Below are 19,046 nucleotides of genomic sequence, written 5' to 3' on the forward strand. Positions count from 1 at the left end.
AAAGTGTCATAAAAATTGAATATATTAATTTTTTTTGCTTCTGAAAGCGCATAAGGCCATGATTTTACTCAAGCACCGACACGAGAATATCAGATATTGTCTATTTTCCTACCCCTCAAATGAATAACGCTTGCTTAGAGAACCTCAATTTCTCACACAAAAACAAGTCAAATTTAATTGCACAGTCGTAGGAGGGGAAAAATTGGTACACAAGAAAGCCAAATCAAAATAATTTATTTTTTTTGGTGACAATTCTTACATTTCTAGGATTGTGTCTCAAACACGTGTTTGATCAATTATCTATATTTCCATTTACAATCCTAACCCAAAAAAACTCAACCAACAAAATTAGCAAAGCATAAAAAGGACGGGTGATGGTGGTCATTTCTGCCTGTCAAGCAAACGCTTGCAAAAATCATTTCACATTTCCCGCAAGCAATTGTACTCGGACATTAGTGCATTTCTTGTTAATTGAACTCATTGGTTAAAACCAAATGGCAGCTCCAGTGATTATTCATTTACTGCACCTCCACACCCAAAGCGTCAAATATCATCTCTCTCTGCTGGCATGTTGAACGATTCATCGTCGCGCAGCATGACTCCATTTGGTTTTGTCAATGCGATTTCACACAACTTTGGGGATGCCAGCCTACCGCGATTGGGAGAAAAGCCGTGCGCGACAAATTATAATAAATATTTAAAAAGCAATACATACAGTGAGCTCGAACCTCAACATTCTATAGTTAATCCCCCCCCCCCCCCCAAAAAAAGTTGCTCCCACTAAAAAGCACAATCAGGTGGATCCCTGCTGTCAGAAACCGCCGTATCAGCTACTGAAATCTCCCACACATCTAGTGAAGGGTTATACGAGCTAACAGCGCAGCCAACTATTCCGCTATGGTCTCTTTAAAAAAAAAAAAAAAAAGAACAAAAATCAACTTTTGCTGGCCAGAATCCGACGATGACATTCGGCGGACTTAATGCTAGTGGGACGCAGTCTCAGGCAGCTTGACAGTGACAATTACTTTACATCCAAAGCTGAGCTCTCAGCTGACGGAACGCCGTTGCCTCCGACGCCACCCATCCCATGACCGCCAACAGTTTCAAATCGTCCCTGCTCATGAAACATATGTAAACAGAGAGCCTGACTGATGATCAGTATTCTGCATCCAAAACTTTGAAGAGTTTGAAATAGAAAGCAATGGGAAACAGTTCAGCAGGTCTCACAAAAGCTTGGAATCACAACCTTCTGAGATTTGCCCGCCGCACCTTTAAGCCAAAAGCGACTTGGGATTAGACGAGCTTCCAGTTGGACACCGTGTCTCATGAAACCCCCGCACCAATCCTTTTGTTTGAACAATCAATGCAGAAACAGTCAACCCCTTCAGTCATACTTGCAAACCAAAGCACAGCTCATTTTGTGTTAGTGATATCTTTGTTTCTGTACATGTCATACGCATGTTCTCCTCCTTAGTGCATATTGTTCTTGAAATCATAAGGTGGTAGAGGGCCACGTACGGGGCACCAGCATCCTACCTCTCCCAAGACCTGCACAAATCAGAGCATCTCCATGGAAAGTCAATTAATTTTGAGCACAGTGCCATAAAAAGCCTTTGCAAATCACTCGTTTCAGGTTGCCAGCTGTCCTTTCGCCCACAAGTCTCGGATGAGCTGCTATGTGGGAAAACGTCCAGGGAAAGGTAGCTACCATAATGTTGTCGCTTTTATGTGTATCATTTTTATATAATTAGACATATATCCACGTAGATTTTCATACACTTTTTGTTCTATTCATAGAGTTTTGCTTTCCTTTACTTTGGCGATACCGGTGGGATATTCTGCTCTTTCCCAGCGTGCCTGTAAGCTCCCTGTGGAGAGTGGCGTCGGGCTAGAGGTGGTCTCCGCTGCTCTCGGAACTTGAGGCCGGGGCCTGCACCCCGCGGTCCGTTGTGGCGGTAGTGGCCCTTAGGGTCCCGCTCGCGTGCGGGCCGTCCGTCTTTGCACTCTCGCCCGGCCTCTCTGTCGTGGCTTCGCTCCGGCTTGTCTCCGGGGACGCCGCTGGGGCCAGGCTCCTCAGACTTGTTCACGCGCAACTCGCGCAAAGGCTGGCCCACCGCTGCGCTGCAGAGGCTGGGGGGTGGGGGGTCCTTGGGAGGCCGTTGGCACACCTCAGCATAGCTGAGCTTACGGGGCTCCTAAACAAGGGGGCGACAACATGACCAATCATTACACTGGGCAGCAGCAAATTTTAATCAGAGATGGCTCTCTGTGCCCCTAAAGCTAATTTTGATGCCGCTTTAAAAATGCCTTTTCTTTTTTTCTAGCACATCAGGGTTTTGAGATTTTCAAGTTTGACGCATAAAAGCTTTCACAACACATTTAACCATACGTTGTCATTTATAGCGATGTAATTTCTGGGGAAATAAAATCCCACCTGTTGATGAACCAAACCCTGAATCAGGGATGAGAGTGGCTAGTGATGAAAAAAGCAGAAAGGGGCGTGGCCGGGACGGGGGCGGGGCCACTTACAAAAGTGGCACTAAACATGCTGAAGATAAGATATCCTTTATTTGTCCCACACTGGGGAAATTTACAGCCTCCAGCAGCAAGAATGTAGGCAGAAAGAAGAAGAAAAAAACAAACAAACACAGTTCGATTAAGTGCAATATAAATACAAAATGGATAAATTGCAGTGCTATTTACAGTTGTTTTCCACATCATATAATTAATAATATTATTGTTGCTATTTTTTATTCAGCAGCCTGACAGCAGTCGGTAGGAACGAGCGTCGGTATCTCTCCTTCTTGCAGCGCGGGTGTAACAGTCTCTGGCTGAAGGAGCTACCGAGTGCTGTCAGGGCGGGCTGGAGAGGGTGGGAGGGACTGGCCATCATAGCTTTTCGCTTAGTTAGCACCCTTCTGTTGCCCACCTCCTCCAGAGTGTCAAGGGAGCAGCCCAGGACAGATGAAGTGTATTCAATTTAAGATAAGATAAGAAAACCTTTATTAGTCTCGCAATGGAGAAATTCCCAATTCACAGCAGCAAAGTTATGAAAGGAAGAAGTAGAACAACAAAATATAGGAGCTGCTGGAAAGGCAGCCACTCTCGCGGCGCCATTTTGAAGTCAAAATAACAAAAATAACAACACATAGGACACAGTCGTGCAATCTTCACCAATTTCTGCATACACTTTGTTGTCTGAAGCAGTTATAGATGAAAGAGGAGAGGATTTACACACTATTTGAAACTTTAACAGAAAAAAAATCCCAAGATTGTTCACTCTTCTTTCAAGTGAAAATTTGTGCAATTTTGCTTATGCATTCTTGGTGAGTAACTTCAAATTTGCTGCTCAAAATCAAAACTAAAAAAGGAAACACATTCCCTGCCATATTTAAGATTTGTTCATTACTTGTATTCATAAAGTGTTGTGTAAATGGGATTTTTAAAAAAGCTGTTGATTCTTACCTCATACAGTGATAGTGAAGTCCCACACTGTTTTTAACCGTTTTATCAGGTTATGAATGTATTTTATTATCTAAAGTGGATGTCTATTTACAGTATATACAACAATATACAGTTTCATGAGGTAGAATACTTTTTCTCTTCATTTTAAGCTTTTTAGCAAGCGCTAAACGCGTATTGGTCCTCTCCGTCTTTTTCCACTCTCTTTTTAGGCGACTCCTCTTGTTTTTACACCTGCTCCAGGCTGTCTAAAAGCGCTAGAAATCGAGTAGTTACTTTTCAGTAGAAATGTCTGTTTTCGGTGTTTCACCGAGGTTGCGTGACTCTGTAAAGCTTTCCATCCTCTCGATCCGTATAGAATGACATCGTCACACACTGTATACAGAGCCAAAAAATAAGAGATCGAAAACTAAATGTTTTACAAAATACAACAACTGCCACTACAGACATTTTCTGCCAATGACTTTACCAGACCGGCTGGGCAAATATCTGCCATTTGCAAGTGTTGGCCTTAATGACGTCTGAAACGCGATCATGTCAAAGTTGAAAGTGAAGAAGAGCTGCATTGGGTTTTGTTGGATGCATCAATTAAGATTAGCTAAGATCAAGATTCTGATAAGCAGCACTTACTCAATTAGTATATGAAGGTATAGGCAGTGTGGGTTATTTGAGTTTGGCGCTGTGTCTGTTGTATGCGCCACAAATTGGTAAGTGTACCAAGTTCTGCCTCACGAGTGAAAATAACGCCTTTGGCTTATGGGTGCTACCGGCTTTGCCAGCCACCACCACCCATCAAAAGTTTTTGGGTTGATTAATTTGTGACTAAGAGTGAGGAGGCTCAAAAGTAAAATGGTGACTCCGGTTTCCCATTGAAAGGCATAAATCCTTGAGAGCATTGAAGCACTCTAGGAAATTGGACAGTCTCATAAATATGTTGCTGGAAGTGCTGCCAGTAAAAGGCGCCCCTTGCTCACCTGTGCAGGGGCAGAAACAGCAGCAGGAAGAGGCGGGGGCGTGCTGGGCATCAGTGGGGTGGAGGCGGGGGCGGTAGGCGGCCTCCAGCTGTGCACAGCTTGCACGGAGGAGGCGGGGCTGACGGCGGTTTCGGCAGGCATGCTGGCAATGGCTTTGGAAACCGGCGGCTCCGGGTGCTCGACCTTTTTCTCCTGACTCCTGGTTTCATGTCCAAACCAAAAGGTCTCAACACCTCCAGCCTTGTCAAGTGTGCACTTCCTAACTATGCTATTGTTACTTACCTCGGGGCCAGTGGTGCTGGTGGTTGTGTAACACATTTTGCAGCGGTCTGGGTCGGACTTGCACACGCCAAACCCTCCTCGGTGACCAAAGCTGGACTTACGCTGCTTTCTTTATTTCCCGCTTCCATCTTTCAATGACAAAATACGCATGTTACGGCTCTCGTTACCATTGAAGCCATGCGAAGTGGTACCTTGAAGTTTGAATACCGCCAAAGTTATACAATTTGTTGGTGAAAATGCTTTTGAACTGCCGTCATGTGACATCATTACAAAGTTTTTAGTGCACCTCACGAGACCCAATTTCAGCACGCACATAGCGATAAAGTGCGTTTGGCCTATTTCCTCAGAATCTGTGACAGTATTTGTTGCGGGAGCCATATTTCTTATATTTTTTGACAAGCCCTTTAAATGCCAGCTCTTTATGTTGTACTGTGTACATCTATAATGGGTAAATATGGTGTTCACATTCACAACTGGGTCGTTGCCTCGTTCCCAACATTCCCAATTCCTTACATTGGATTCGTCCCGGTAATCACGCGGCAGGTGTGTTTTGGCCAGCTCCTGCCGCAAGAAACAGTTTTCAATGGCATCCATTTATTTGAGTTTCCATGTACCACCGATCTTTATTATTTATCTTTCAAGACATGCTATGAGATTTGCCACGCAATAACCCTGAATCATTTTTTTTGTTGAAGGTGGACTGGAGCGAGTTGTACCACTTAAAGGCCTGTGAGGACCAATGCGAGGTTTGTCGGCTTATTCTAGTTTACGCATTTGCCTCTGGAATTGTATTTGGCAATGCCATGTGTTGTGGTGTTGTTGGGGCGGGGGCCTTTTTGTGTTTGCTGATGAGTACATGCATCACAAAAACGCTTTCATGGTCCTAAATGCTCTCATTTTCCACACTGGCCTCTGCTTCCATTAGAAGCTGCAAGCAGTTGAATGCCACAAACACTCGACACCGGTGGAAACGGAGACTGCCAACTTGGGCTGCATAATGAATAGGATTTTTAATCGGAAACATTAAAATCCGTTGTTTTGGCTCCTTTCCGCTTGTCCCTTTTCAGGGGTTGCCACAGTGAGTCATTAATTTCCATCTTCCCCTGTTCTCTGCATCCTCTACTCTGACTCCAACTACCTGCATGTCTTCCCTCACGGCATCCATGAATCTCTTTTTGGCCTTCCTCTCTGTCTCCTACCTGGTAGCTCCATCTCTAACATTCTCCTACCAATGTATCCACTGTCCCTCCTCTGTACATGTCCAAACCACCTCAGTCTGGCCTCTCTAACTTTTTCTCCAAACTTTCCCGTCCGAGTTGTCCCTCTGATGACCTCATTTCTGATCCTGTCCATCCTTGTCACTCCAAAGGAGAATCTCAGCATCTTTAACTCAGCCACCTCTAACTCTGCCTCCTGTCTTTTGCCCATTGCTAGTGTCTCTAGACCAGGGGTGGGCAAACTTTTTGGCTCGGGGGCCGCATTGACTTTTAAAATTTGACAGAAGGGCCAGGTCAGCACGAGCTATGGTACATTAAAAAAAAAAACTGCATTTGTTGACAGTCCATATCAAACATCAACAGAACAAAAGCATGAAAGTACGGTCTTCATATACTTTTTTTTAATGACAAAAGTGTTGTTGATGACCTATTTTAGCCTGTGCATCGCTGCAGATGGGTTATGATCAGACCAGTAGAAGTAGAGCGATACAGAGGTACTAGGTGGTCGAAAAGATTGACCCCCCCCGTGTTCTGCAACTTCCAAGTCAATGCGCCACCTGGCGGTGAAATGCCTGTCATTACAAGTCCAATTGAAATGAATGCAATCATTCACATCGAACCTTAATTGTGGACCAACCTTCGGCGGGCCGGATTAAAAAGACCAACGGGCCAGATTCGGCCCACGGGCCGTAGTTTGCCCACCACGGCTCTAGACGGTACATCATGGCTGGTCTCACAACTGTTCTGTAAACTTTTCCCTTCACCTTAGCTGACACCCTTCTATCACAAATCACTCCTGACACTTTTCTCCAGCTGTTCCATCCTGCCTGCACTCTATTCTTCCACAGTCTCCGCTGCTCTGCACTATTGATCCTAGGTACTTAAATTCCTGTACCTTCGCCACCTCTGCTCCCTGTAACCTCACCGTTCCACTGGTCTCCCTTTCATTTATGCACATGTACTCTGTCTTACTACGACTGACCTTCATTCCTCTTCTCTCTAGTGCAAACCTCCACCTTTCTAGGTTTTCTTGTAGCTGCTGCCTACTCTCACTACAGATCACATCGTCATCTGCAAACATCATCGTCCAGGGTTGTCTCGATTAAATTAACCTGACCATGAGCGATATTTACATTTAAAATACAGACACTAATGCATATCAAATTAAAAACATGCTTAATATCAATGTAAAATGCTTTTGATAAATTGTTCGATCAGGTGACAAAAATAAGGCAAGAATTGACCTTGTCGTTTCACTGCTTTTGGAGGGGATTGCCTGTCTTGATTGTTTCGCATACATGATGTGTAACTGCGATTAATAATCAAACTTGCAATATTAATCAAAATAGTGATGGTTATAGTTTTGGCCACAAATTTGTCTTTGAAATCCTTGTATCCGGATGAATGTATTATTATAGTTTGGACTCTGGAATGAATTGTTCTAGAGATAATTAACCTTAAGGGTAAAGTGAGTTTTCGGTCGCAGAGCAGATTGTGATGAAACTTGAAGGTACCACCGTCAATGGACTTTTTGTCCTACCTTGTCCCTGTACAAACCGCGGACGACATCTGACATTCGGTTCTCAAGCACAGGCTCTTCTTGAGTACTGATCACACAGCCGGGAAGAGGAGGGAAATTGGTGGCAGCCAAGTCAAATTTGGGAGGAGAAACCTTAACTTCAGCCAGCGGTACGGGCCTCTGCGGGAGGACAAGGACGTGCAGACAATCGCTTATCATCAGGACAAAGGCCTCCTTTGACTGTCCAATATTCAAGTGAGTGTACCATCATCCGTTCATCTTCTCGCCTTCTGCGTGTCCCTCTGTAAGTTGTGTTCCGTCTAAAACGCACACACTCAGTCAGCGGTCATGGCTGAATTCAGCACCCATGAAAAGCAGACCCCCTAGACAATTATTAAAACATCAAATAAATAAAGAAGAGAGGGTTACCGTCCACGTCCAGCCATGTTATTGTCATCGTTTGGGTCCAAGGAGGAAGACGAGGAAGACAGATGTGAGAACATGGAGCTCAAGTCAGAAGCCGCCTGCGCCGTGTTAAGGGGGGCGTGCGGCTGTGGACTGCGGAGTCTCGTCAGACTCTCCAGGGGGACAGGGGCAATGGACGTTGGGGTCACCTCGTTCGCCCGCACGGGTGGCTTCACGTGGTTTCTACGGCAGAGGAACACGTCAGTCGGATGCGCGGCACTTATTGCTAGCCAATTTGACACCAAGTCAAAGCTCTTGGTCATTTTGGTGCAAAAGAATGAGGATGGAATTTCATGGTATCTATCTACAGGTTGAACCAAGACAAATGCAAGACTTTGTAACAACGGAAAGGCCACAGCATTTCATACTTTGTGAGATGAAATCCGTATGAAACTTTTGTTACAGTGTCTGAAGCCAGCAAGTAAAAACATTTATCAATTCAAGTTCAAATGAAATGTGTCTCAAAAGTCACAATGCGCGACCATTCCCCATTCAGACAGACGTGAGGCCATGAGCATTTGGCAGTTGTGGCTTGGCAGTTTTTGGAAGCATATCGTTCAAATTGCCATGGCTCAACAACTGAGATTCGAAGACATGCTGCAAAAATTCTGCCAGGGTCAGTGTGTTGTCAAGCTTGACCTGTGCCGACTTGAGATTGTTGAGCATCACCATCTCCCACTTGAAGCCTTTCAAATCCCCTCAAGTCAGTACAGGTAAAATGATCATGCTTCCGAAGCATCCATAGGATGGAGCTTTTGTTGATGCTGGGTTCCAGTGCAGCTCTGCGGATAAACTTTCCCTGGCTTGGCGTGAACGCCTAGGCCTGCTGCGGGGTTCACCAAGAACAGATTACGTTTGGAGAAACTTGCCATGCATACTGTAAATCGGACAATGCGTTTGAGTGGCCTGACTGCTTTAACATTTGGCCCACATCTCGATTTAGTGACAACCTAGTTATGGTTGGGAGAGAAGCTAAATTTAGAGTTGTTTAGTTGAAGTTAGAATCCTCACTCTATGTAAAGCTATACATGCACATTTTTTTCAAAATCACATCATCTGTAAGACATGGATTTTAAAGAGCAGAGAATGATGAGTTTGAATGTATACTACATTTCTTTGATCGCAGTTTCTGAGATTATATGGGGGGTTTTTTCACAGAATTTGAAATACCAATAAGGCAATAAAACAGATTCCTGGCAAGGCTCAGTCTGTGATTATATTCATACTTAATTCATGTACACTAAACAATAAGCATGAAACACAGTCTGAATTAAACAAAAGTTTTTGCAAAGGTTTCCAAATAACACAGCAACATTTGCGTCTGCGGGATTGTTAAGAGGAGAGAATTCCATTTTTAAAGATGCTGTTTTTAAGGACAATTGTTTTGGAAACATTTAAATGAAGAGTTTTTAAAGATCAAAGGACACATCAACAACTTGAGCAATAGAATTTAGGAGTCTGAGCGTGACATTCCAAAGGATGTTCCTCCCTGATGCATCCTGCTGTGTTACAATATTTACCGGGTGCCTCATAAATCATTACTTTGCTTGCAATTAAAAGCCTTGTACAGGAAATGTGCATATTTAAGGTCAAATCTTTAATCATTGATTAGTTGCAGTTGCAAATGTAATCTTACTGGCTTACATGTGGTCCAATTAATGATTCAAATTTTCGCACATTGCTTGGGGGACTGATTTGGAAACAGGTAAGCCATAAGATGACAGCGGGTTTTCGTAGAGATACTGGCCAGCCACAAGAGAAGGGGAGTATTTTCTAGCATACACCTGTATTGATGATCGGCTGAGGCGGTAACCAATCAAGCTCAGAAGAGCACATGATACTATTTACATTTGATTTTAAAAAAACACATCACAAAATACACTTGGGAGGCAGATGATGGAACAAAATTCTGCTCATTGGGATGGACGGAGTGAAGTCCCCCACTTTGTCCGCAGACAAACGCAACAACATAGGAGAAAGCGTTTTGTCCGCCCCGCCCCCAAACAAATTAACCGTTTAAAAAAACAGTGAATATATTTTAAAATGGTGTATGGTTGTATATTATCGGCATTGCTGTATTTAACACACTTATATTGTAGTGTGCTTGGCACTTAAAAGGTTGACGCAATGTTGAAGACTGTTACGCTGTTGCTAAATTTCCCAAGTAATCAGACACGTGTGCAAAGCCTCCCTGGCAGTGCTAATCTAAACGAAAACAACAAAATTACCTAAACTAAAATGTAAGAAATATTTTCCTATATATGTATATATATATAGTTTTTTTTAACTAACCAACTGGAACTTTTAATGTCTGAATTTATTTAAAATCATAGCAAGAACATACTTAGTTTTTGTCTTGGTCAATTCATTTCAAACATGAGCTATATCTAAATAGATTGTTTTCAATCCCACGATCCACATGCATTTTTGTTTGTGTGCTATTTTGAAGATTGAGAGCTGGAGGGTAAGATGGGCTGCGAATGGAAACACAAAGTTATATTGTAGTAAAAGAAACTGTCACAAGCGCGTTCACAAGTGCATGACACAATGAAATGCATCACTGTCATCTTCGTCAGTTACATACAATTTGTGGGTTCTTGCATACACGAAAAGGCCCTTTCAGTGTTGCTGTTTTTACAATTATCTAAAACACTGCAATGCTTTTAGTGTGCGCATCTGATTTTTGGTGGGCATTACTTTCAGGGATACGATGATACCAATAACTGTGATTATGAAATGCCCGTGTCGTTTCATCTCGAGATAAAACAATGCGATCCGCAACTGTTAATGTAGTACGCAGTACATCGCAGTAAGCGCCAAAGAAATTGCTGATCAACAAAGCTGCTGTAAAAAAACAAAAACAAAACCACGGGCAACAAAATGGATGGTTAATAGTTAGGCTGAAGGGGAAACCTTTAGATGTTGCAATGGGGTAACAGCTGTAGAACCTAACTGCCAAAGCCATATCCGATCACATGATTTTTCTAACTGATTGTGTACCACCTCACTGGTGCATGACAGCGATTCATACAAAAGGCGGTAGAATGGAAGATGAGGGGTTGCAATGAAGCTTATTGCGAAACAATATTGGTACCTGAAGGCATTTATAACATTCTTTCTTGAATAGAGGGGGACACTGTGGGGATAGCAAGAAGACGGGAGTAAGGAACCATTCCCTGCTGGGGTCAATGCATCTCATGATCATTGCACTCGCTGAACATCCAGCAAAGTCAAACGGAAGCCTTACCGATTTCTGTTGAAAGGCCGAGTGATCGTAAGGGAACCAGATCCAGTTTTGTACTGTCCAGAGCCGTATCCATTCACAAAGCTACTGTTGGGAAAAGGCGCCTGGAGAGACAAGGCCACTTGTAAACAATACAGTTGCAAGAAAAGGTATGTGAACCCTTTTGAATTGCATAAATTGGTTCATAATTGTGTTCTGATCTTCATCTAAGTCACAACAATAAACAAACAAGCTTGAACTAATACCACGCAAACAATTACCGGTTATAAGTATGTACAAACTAAAGTGCAGATTGCAACAATAATCCAAACAAATCAGTAGCTTTGCCGCTTCCTACATATCACTTTCTTTTCCTTGAAGTTCCACTATCGGTAATTTGAAGAAGTTATTGAATCTCTTAAGAATTTGACATGCCGTTTGTTTCCCTATTTTCCACATTTCCGCAAGGTCAACCCAGAGCAAACGGTACATCGAACTTATTTCAATAACTTTTTTTCTTTGATTTTATAACCCAATATTATGTTTATTTGTTTGATAAATGTTCAATACAGAGGAGGAAAGAAAAGGCTGTTGTATTATATGAGGCTGATCGGATGGGAATGGGTGTCCTACATGAATAGGCGATAGATCATAATTCACGTAGGAGTAGACAAGGAAAGCCAAGGTGATTTACACGGCCTGATCATATGCGTCGTTGACCCTCAGATCTCATAATCTCATGGTTCATCGGGGTAGGAGTGAAGACTGACTTCGAAAGGGGGAGGGGGAAAAAAAAGAATCGGATAGAAAACGAGAGATAGATAGAAGAATAAGGACCGAAGCCAGTTCCTTCACACCAGACTCCCTCCATGCGTCGTGATTTCATCACAGGGTCTGACATAAGCATCGACACATTTTCTGTAAGGACACCGGGAGTATGCAAATATTGAGTTGAAATTAGGGTGGGATATGCTGACATCCTAAACAGAGGAGACTTGTGGTGTCGAAGCACTTTTGTTCAGAGTGTCATGATAGTGCGAGATGGTGGCCAGCACTGGAGTTGGGAATCTCTGGCAAAAGGCCAATTCGATACATATTAAATAGAGGGATTACGATTCGATTAAAACAATTCTTTGAGGGCGGAAGGGTTCCATACCATACGGTTCAGTATCTGAGTGTTACAATTCGATTCGATCCAGTGTGGTTTTTATATCTAATACATTTTCATCCAGTATTGTACATCAGAGCTGGCAGCCATTTTAGTGCAAATGGTTACACCGTCAAGGTACGCTGTAACACGATTCGACTGTAAAAAGTCCATAAACTATATTGAAGGCTCTTGATGTGTAAGAAATGAGACCAAGCTAATTCATGAACCCCCCCCCCCCTTTATAACTTGTACAACACATTTGAGTTGGGAAGTAAAAACAAACAATTCAGATAACATACAAACACCTTCATATAAATGGGCATGTGGTTGCACTCAAAATTTAATTTTAAAAAAAAACTTTAAAATTGAAGGTAAATGGAGGTCAATACACACTGAAGTGCCCCTGATTAACTGCGCAACAATTAACGTGGGAGCAAATGAACAATTCTGCTGAGGACTTAAAATCCCCTCAAAAATCAATACGCTGTGGGTGGAACTGAGGAGTTGTTCTTTTCATGAATGAAGAGGGCTTGTAGCAAAAAGGGCATTTTGTTCATTCTAGGCAAAAAAACACGCGCTTGAAAGTGTGTGCGTGCGCTACAACCCCTGGCTAAAATTAGAAAGTCACCACTCCTGTAGAATGATCATTCAAATGCTTAACTTAAGAGAATAGTGTGAATTTCACAGATGTTCCACAAAACATTTTGATTCCAAATGGCTTTAAGACACACGAAGAGAAGGTAAAAAAAAATGTTGCAATTGGTCACAAGCACGCAGAGGGGGAAAAAACTGAATGGCTCAATTAATTCTGGGGAAAAAATGATGGGTTCATGAAAACAAAATCAAAATGCAAAAAAACACTACCCCGCGAATACTTTCTTGCACCACCTGCGACTTTTATGACAGCTTATCGCCTCTGAGGCATGGACTTAACCAGTACCAAACAGTGTTCCTCATTAATCGGTTTCGAATTTCCTGTGATTGCGGTTATTAGTTCAGCTTGGCAGGTCGGAGCCTTGTCATTTACCGTGTTCTTTTATTTCTGTCACAGATGTTCGATTGGATGGAGATCCAGCCTCTTTGCAGGCTATGATATTGACATTACAGAAGGATGGTCTCTCCTATTTTTGCTCTCTGGCAAGATGCATTTCATGTTGCCCTATACCATCAATAACTGTGGAAATTTGCCAGTTTTATTCATAAATCTCACTGGAACAGCTCCAAACAAAAGTTCCAGCATCATCACCTTGTCCAATACAGATTCACGATTCATTTCCAATCTGCTGATCCTCACAAGGGGGCGCTGGGGCCATATCCCGGCTGTCTGCGGGGAATAGGTGGGGGACCCACTGAACCGATTGCCAGCCGCAGGGCACACTGGAATTGAACCCAGTACCTCTGCACTGTGAGGTTGACGCGCTAACCACTGGACCACCGGGTCGCCGGACTCGCGTTTCAGCACCTCAATATTACCGTCACCCGGTCCATCCACAGTCCAGGAGAGCTGAACTTTTTGCCTTTTTTATGTTTAGGTGTTAAGGAACCCTTGTGAGGATAAATCGGTTCAGAAAATGGATGGATGGATGAGGTGTTCAAGATGGTTTTCTTTTGGCTTTTCGCAACGTAAAACGTAATAGTGGGTATTCTCATTTCTCTCTCAAGGCACTCAATCGATCACAACTGGACTGCTCCGTTCCTCTTAGAAGAAGTGTAAATTCCATTTCCTTTTCGCAGTTTCTTCCACTTCGGTCACAGACGGTGACTCCAGTTGGAGCTTTCTATCTTGATGGCTTGAGGGCGTCCTTTGTCCACTATTACGCTTCCCTTTCACAACCTTCCGATTTTGTTTGCACTTGGTCCAGATTTTAGACACTGCTGACTGAGATCAACCAACATCTTTTGCTACATTCTGTGATGATTTACCTTCTTGGAGTTTTATAATGCTCTCCGTTGGTTTAATTGACACCGCTCGCATTGGAACCATGATTCACATCAATCCACGTGGCGCAACAGCTCTCCAAGGTTTGATCACTCCGATCTAACTGCTGACTTCATACAATCAATATGATGCAGGTTTTTGTTTTAGAACTGAAAAATAAGCCAATTCCAGAACAGTTCCTGAGATTTGAGTGTTGAGTTCTTATTAAAAAAATAAACTGTGACTCAATTCAACTTTTTTTCTTGCCTTTTTCAAGTGTTTGAAAAAGCCAGAAGGGTGGCATATTGAACAAGAATCGTTTGGTGGAACATCACGATTTGCCGGTTCCTTCAAAGCTAAATATTCAAATAATAATTCTCAAGGGGCAGAGATTCCATAATTTTCTCAGGGATTGTAGTCCAAGCAGTATGTCTCACCAAAGGCGTTTCAAAGTATGGTGCCGGCGAAGGGGTCCAGGTGGGGGGCACGATGCCGTAGACGGGGTACTGTTGCTGGGGGTAGACGTGCTGCATGTAGAGAGGGGAGCTGTACTGGGAATGGCTCTGGGTCTGCTGGGAGTAAAGGCTGCTGTCCATGCTACGGTAGCCATTCTTTGCAAAGAACGTGTTGATGGCTTTTATTCTGGCCTGTCAACATGTGATGGGAGAGGGGGAAAACACAAAACAGTAAGACCGGGCCTTACTGCGATGACACACAAAAATGAGCTTTTACTCACCATTATGGGTTTTCCCTGAAATGTTTTTACTTCCTCTCGCAAGTACTCATAAGCCTGCGAACAGAGGAAAATTTAAATGAACTGCTTCTTGAGGAAGTTCTGTGTGATATTACCATATACCAGGGATCACCAACCTTTTTGAAAGTAAGAGCCTCCTTCTTGGCTACTGATTCATGCAGAGGGCTACCAGTTTGATTGTATGCACTTTTGAAATAAATTTGCTCAAACTACCTTCGTATGCTATAATTAAGGAAATATGATTATCATTTCTGAGAAAACTGATCACATTCGCGATTTCTCAGAATAATTATGAATAAAACCCGACAAGATACCCATACTTAGAGTATTACATTAGCCGTGTCTTCCCTGAGCAAAACCTATAAGCACACTGTATGATGTAATGATGACCGAGGCATCTTGGGGAAAAAGCAAGCCACAAATTCGCTAATTAATGCAGAGTTTTGGCATTCATGACGGATGCGATGTCATATTATCAGACATGGTGACATAAAATCGTTATGTCTTCTAGGAGCGGGCGAGTGGTCACACTACAAGTCTGACACTGACCAGACAAGCCCCCGCCCAATCATCGCATGCTGTCGCCAAGAACACAGCCCGGCCACACAGTTCTTCTGGGACGCGGGACAAAAAGAAGGGTCCAAGCAGCAGGGAACAGTTTGGAAACAATTTTCGGGCATGCAGGCATGTTCGTGGGACACGTGTGCGGGTCCACACCCGACCTAGGATCCACAAGAACAACAAGCGAATTGCCGCGCTCCTGGCGAATGTCGATGCCGGGAGTGTGCGCCCGATATTTTGGGTACAATCGGGCGCTATAGCACACTGGTCAGGGTGCTCTGGTGTTTTACTCCGTCACACAATGATCAGAAATAAATTGTAGGGCTAGATAAAAAAAATATCACACTGTGCGGAAATTTCTGACATGCCAGTCGTGGGTGTGAGGCGTCCCAGACACCAGATCGGTGTCTGTTAATGTTCTGTTAGTATTAAGCTACATTGACATTTTTCAATGATTTGCGGAGTGTTAAATTTGACTGTGACTTCACCCTGAGCATCTTCAGAAAGCAAGGTCTGTGTTACGACGACGGCTTTGCGTTTTAATCTGGAAGGCTTCCACACTTCTGTTAGCGTCCCGTGACACCAACCAAAAAGTGTCCATATGAGGCGCAAGTTCCACATTTTGAGCCGCAAACTGCGATGTGAGGCCGCCTTTTTTCAAGTCGTGTATTATAAGTCTGTATCTGTGAGTACCCAAAGAGTGATATCGGTTTGGGGGGGGGGGAGTAGTGTAAAACATTCGGAATGTTTCTTTCACATAGACCGCAACTACTCATTGATGGCAATATATGCTGCTGTACATTACACTAAATTACTTTGTACACAACGGTGTACAGTCATTGAAAAGTAGGCATACTACCAGATAATTTGAAAGGCGATAATTTAACAGGAGAATTTTGTGATTTGTTTTTTTTTTATTACTGGTCTTATTTTTATCTTTTATACATTTCATTGTGTTTTCTATACAAAATTAGTTTTAGAAATATTTAGAGGAACGATTATGAACATAGCCATAAAAATCATGTCATTTTAAGGAAAAATACTCCATGAAGATACATTTTTATTCACATGGCATAACACTATGCGGTGGTTATAAAAAGAGAAATGCAAAGAGAGAAAAGAGTATGTATTCACCTGCTGAGCATCAGTGTCTGACTGGAATGTGATGTACCAGTTGTTGTTGTGTGCAAACTCAACACTTATCACCTTTGGACAATTGCCATTGTTGAACAGCGACTCTACTTCCTTCAAAAACAAAGGAAGGGGATGAAAAACATTAAGGTTACGAGTGGGCGTCATCTCATGTTGCAAAACTAAAACATCTCAGTTTCACTTTTCTCTTGAGAAGTGCCATTTACCTCAACGGGAGTGGTCTCCGGGACCTCCCGCAGGATGATAATACACCGTTTGTGGTTGGGGCGCACTTTCTCCCCCTTCTCATCCACTTGTACCATGGGTGATGCTGGAGGGATACATTGTCAATTCAAATGTTCCTTCACAAACGTCTCATCATGAAACGACTGAAACATGCCACCTACATCTCAACACATCTAAAATGAGTTCCATGTCACTGGTGAGAACCTTGATGCCATCCATGCTGGCAATGGTCCAAATTGGGACAAACTGGTCACTGTCCATCTGGGACATGAGGTACAGATCCTTTGAGAGGTTCTCTCTAAATGTTAAAAACATTTTAAAATATATTAGTATTGGATCCAAGTTCTTTTTAAATAACATCTATTTTCAAATGATGTCACTGATCTCAACTCTTACCTGGAGAAATAAAATTCAAGCTCTTTTTTCAGAGACTCGCGCAGGTTCTCTGTTGAGATTGGCTGATCTTCTGTTTTCGCATCTACGACACAGCAAAAAGAAAGGGGGTGGGGGCAATGACGAATGAGGCGGTGTATTAAACACCTCACGCCGTGTCGAGAACAGCAGGTTGGTGACAAGAAATTAACTTCATCAGTCGGACTCTTCACTCAGTTGCCCTTTGTCTCAATTGTCGCGCAACTCTAATTCAGTACAAAGTAGGGCTGGGCAATTAATTGAAATTAAAATCTGAGGAACAATGGTTAACATTCCCAATGACGCGGTTATCATTACGTTGTCTGCAGACAACATCCTTCACACATCCAGAAACAAAGTAACTACCATAAGACTCCAGGCATGGCGGCATCAAAATCATGCCTAGTACAATGGTGCCTCTACTTACAAAATTAATTGGTTCTGGAAGAAATTTCTTAAATAGAAATTAGTCGAGACGCGTTTTCCATGTAAACGCCCTAATCTGTGCATAATGTTAAGAATAAAAATGATAGTCATTTAACTTTTAACTGCGTCCTCATCGTTCCCTCTCTAGTTCATGTTCTCTCTCAGAAGTGGCCCGGGGAGAACATGCAAACTCCACACAGGAAGGCCCGAGCCGGGATCGAACCCACGACCTTTGCACTGTGAGGTCGACGTGCTAAACACTGGACCACCGGGCCGCCCTTCGTGACTATTTATATTTATAATATTAATATTTGTAATCTAAATATTTACTCTACCTATGACTTTTACAACCCAGTTAGCAAAGGTTAAAAATTTGCGTAACTATCAGATCAGAGCTCCATCAAAAATAGAAAGCTTCATGTCCCGTGTGTGTGCTCGTGTGTGTGTGTGTGCGCGTGCGCACGCAAAGGCTTAATCTAGATTGAGGGTTGTGTTTGTGGTACGGCATGACAAACCTGCCGTCCCTGCAGTGGTGAGCTCAGCAGGGGGGAAAGCCAATTCTGGAGGGTCCATTCCATTGACTGCAATCTCAGCTGTTGCTGTGCTGCTTTCATCCGGGTTTGTGAATCCCACAGTGTACGGCTTGCAAACAGCAGGCGACGGCTCAGTGTAACCTGGGAAGTGTTACATTCAGTCAAGTGAATAACTGACACCTCGTCAACATTTTAAACCGCATTGTGCCCTGTCCAGGACTCTAAGTGTTAATTAAAGCCTTCAGCTTTCCAGCAAGGTTGGACATTGTCACTTATATTCTATAATAGTAAATAGATGAAGTCAACGGCTTGGGTGACACATGTCAGGCAGAACCTTTTTTTTTCTTTCCCAAGCCACTGAACTCAGACTCGTATGCCCCTGACTTATCACCATCTCGTTAATTAAATAAGGAAAGCAAAATTCAGCGGTAACACTGTTTCTGTGAAGCTCACAAACTCTTTTTGTGGGGGCGGCATGGGTTTGTGGCAGAGTGATTGTCTGCCAACCCAGAGGTTGGGGGTGTGATCCTCAGCCATTGCAACCATGTCGTGTCCTTGGGCGATATACTGAAGCCCCAGTTGCTGCATTGTCAGTGGATAAATTAGCTAATAGTGTGAATTGCTTTGAATAGCAAAGATAGAAGAGCGCCATACGAGTATAGACAAACTCAGTTATGTTTAAAAGTTTCATTTTGTTGTATGCTTGATTGACCTCAAACACATGTATTTAGAGCACACAGGAAAAAGGGCCAACTTGAGCTGAATGAAACTGAG

At 43.0% G+C, this 19,046-nt stretch overlaps 1 protein-coding gene across 2 annotated transcripts in view; it reads right to left on the reverse strand.

The window, feature by feature from the left end:
• Positions 1-218: 218 nt before the first annotated feature.
• larp4aa (La ribonucleoprotein 4Aa) overlaps positions 219-19,046 on the reverse strand; it is a 37,380-nt gene continuing 18,552 nt past the window's right edge. The window contains exons 3-17 of one of the 2 annotated variants that reach the window (XM_086128228.1): positions 18,255-18,413; positions 17,299-17,380; positions 17,064-17,200; positions 16,884-16,987; positions 16,660-16,770; positions 14,947-15,000; positions 14,648-14,857; positions 11,167-11,267; positions 11,014-11,055; positions 7,884-8,102; positions 7,720-7,774; positions 7,476-7,634; positions 4,719-4,846; positions 4,437-4,635; positions 219-2,195 (exon numbers count right to left, since the gene is read on the reverse strand). In XM_086128228.1, the coding sequence (XP_085984354.1) occupies positions 1,812-2,195; positions 4,437-4,635; positions 4,719-4,846; positions 7,476-7,634; positions 7,720-7,774; positions 7,884-8,102; positions 11,014-11,055; positions 11,167-11,267; positions 14,648-14,857; positions 14,947-15,000; positions 16,660-16,770; positions 16,884-16,987; positions 17,064-17,200; positions 17,299-17,380; positions 18,255-18,413 (2,144 nt within the window). In that variant the 3' untranslated portion in view covers positions 219-1,811. The remainder of the gene's footprint in view (positions 2,196-4,436; positions 4,636-4,718; positions 4,847-7,475; positions 7,635-7,719; positions 7,775-7,883; positions 8,103-11,013; positions 11,056-11,166; positions 11,268-14,647; positions 14,858-14,946; positions 15,001-16,659; positions 16,771-16,883; positions 16,988-17,063; positions 17,201-17,298; positions 17,381-18,254; positions 18,414-19,046) is intronic. The other variant, XM_086128234.1, reaches the window with a different exon arrangement.

The sequence above is a fragment of the Hippocampus guttulatus genome, chromosome 1, assembly GCF_054856545.1.
Source record: "Hippocampus guttulatus isolate MCC_2025c chromosome 1, RoL_Hgut_1.0, whole genome shotgun sequence".
NCBI classification, from domain to species: domain Eukaryota; kingdom Metazoa; phylum Chordata; class Actinopteri; order Syngnathiformes; family Syngnathidae; genus Hippocampus; species Hippocampus guttulatus.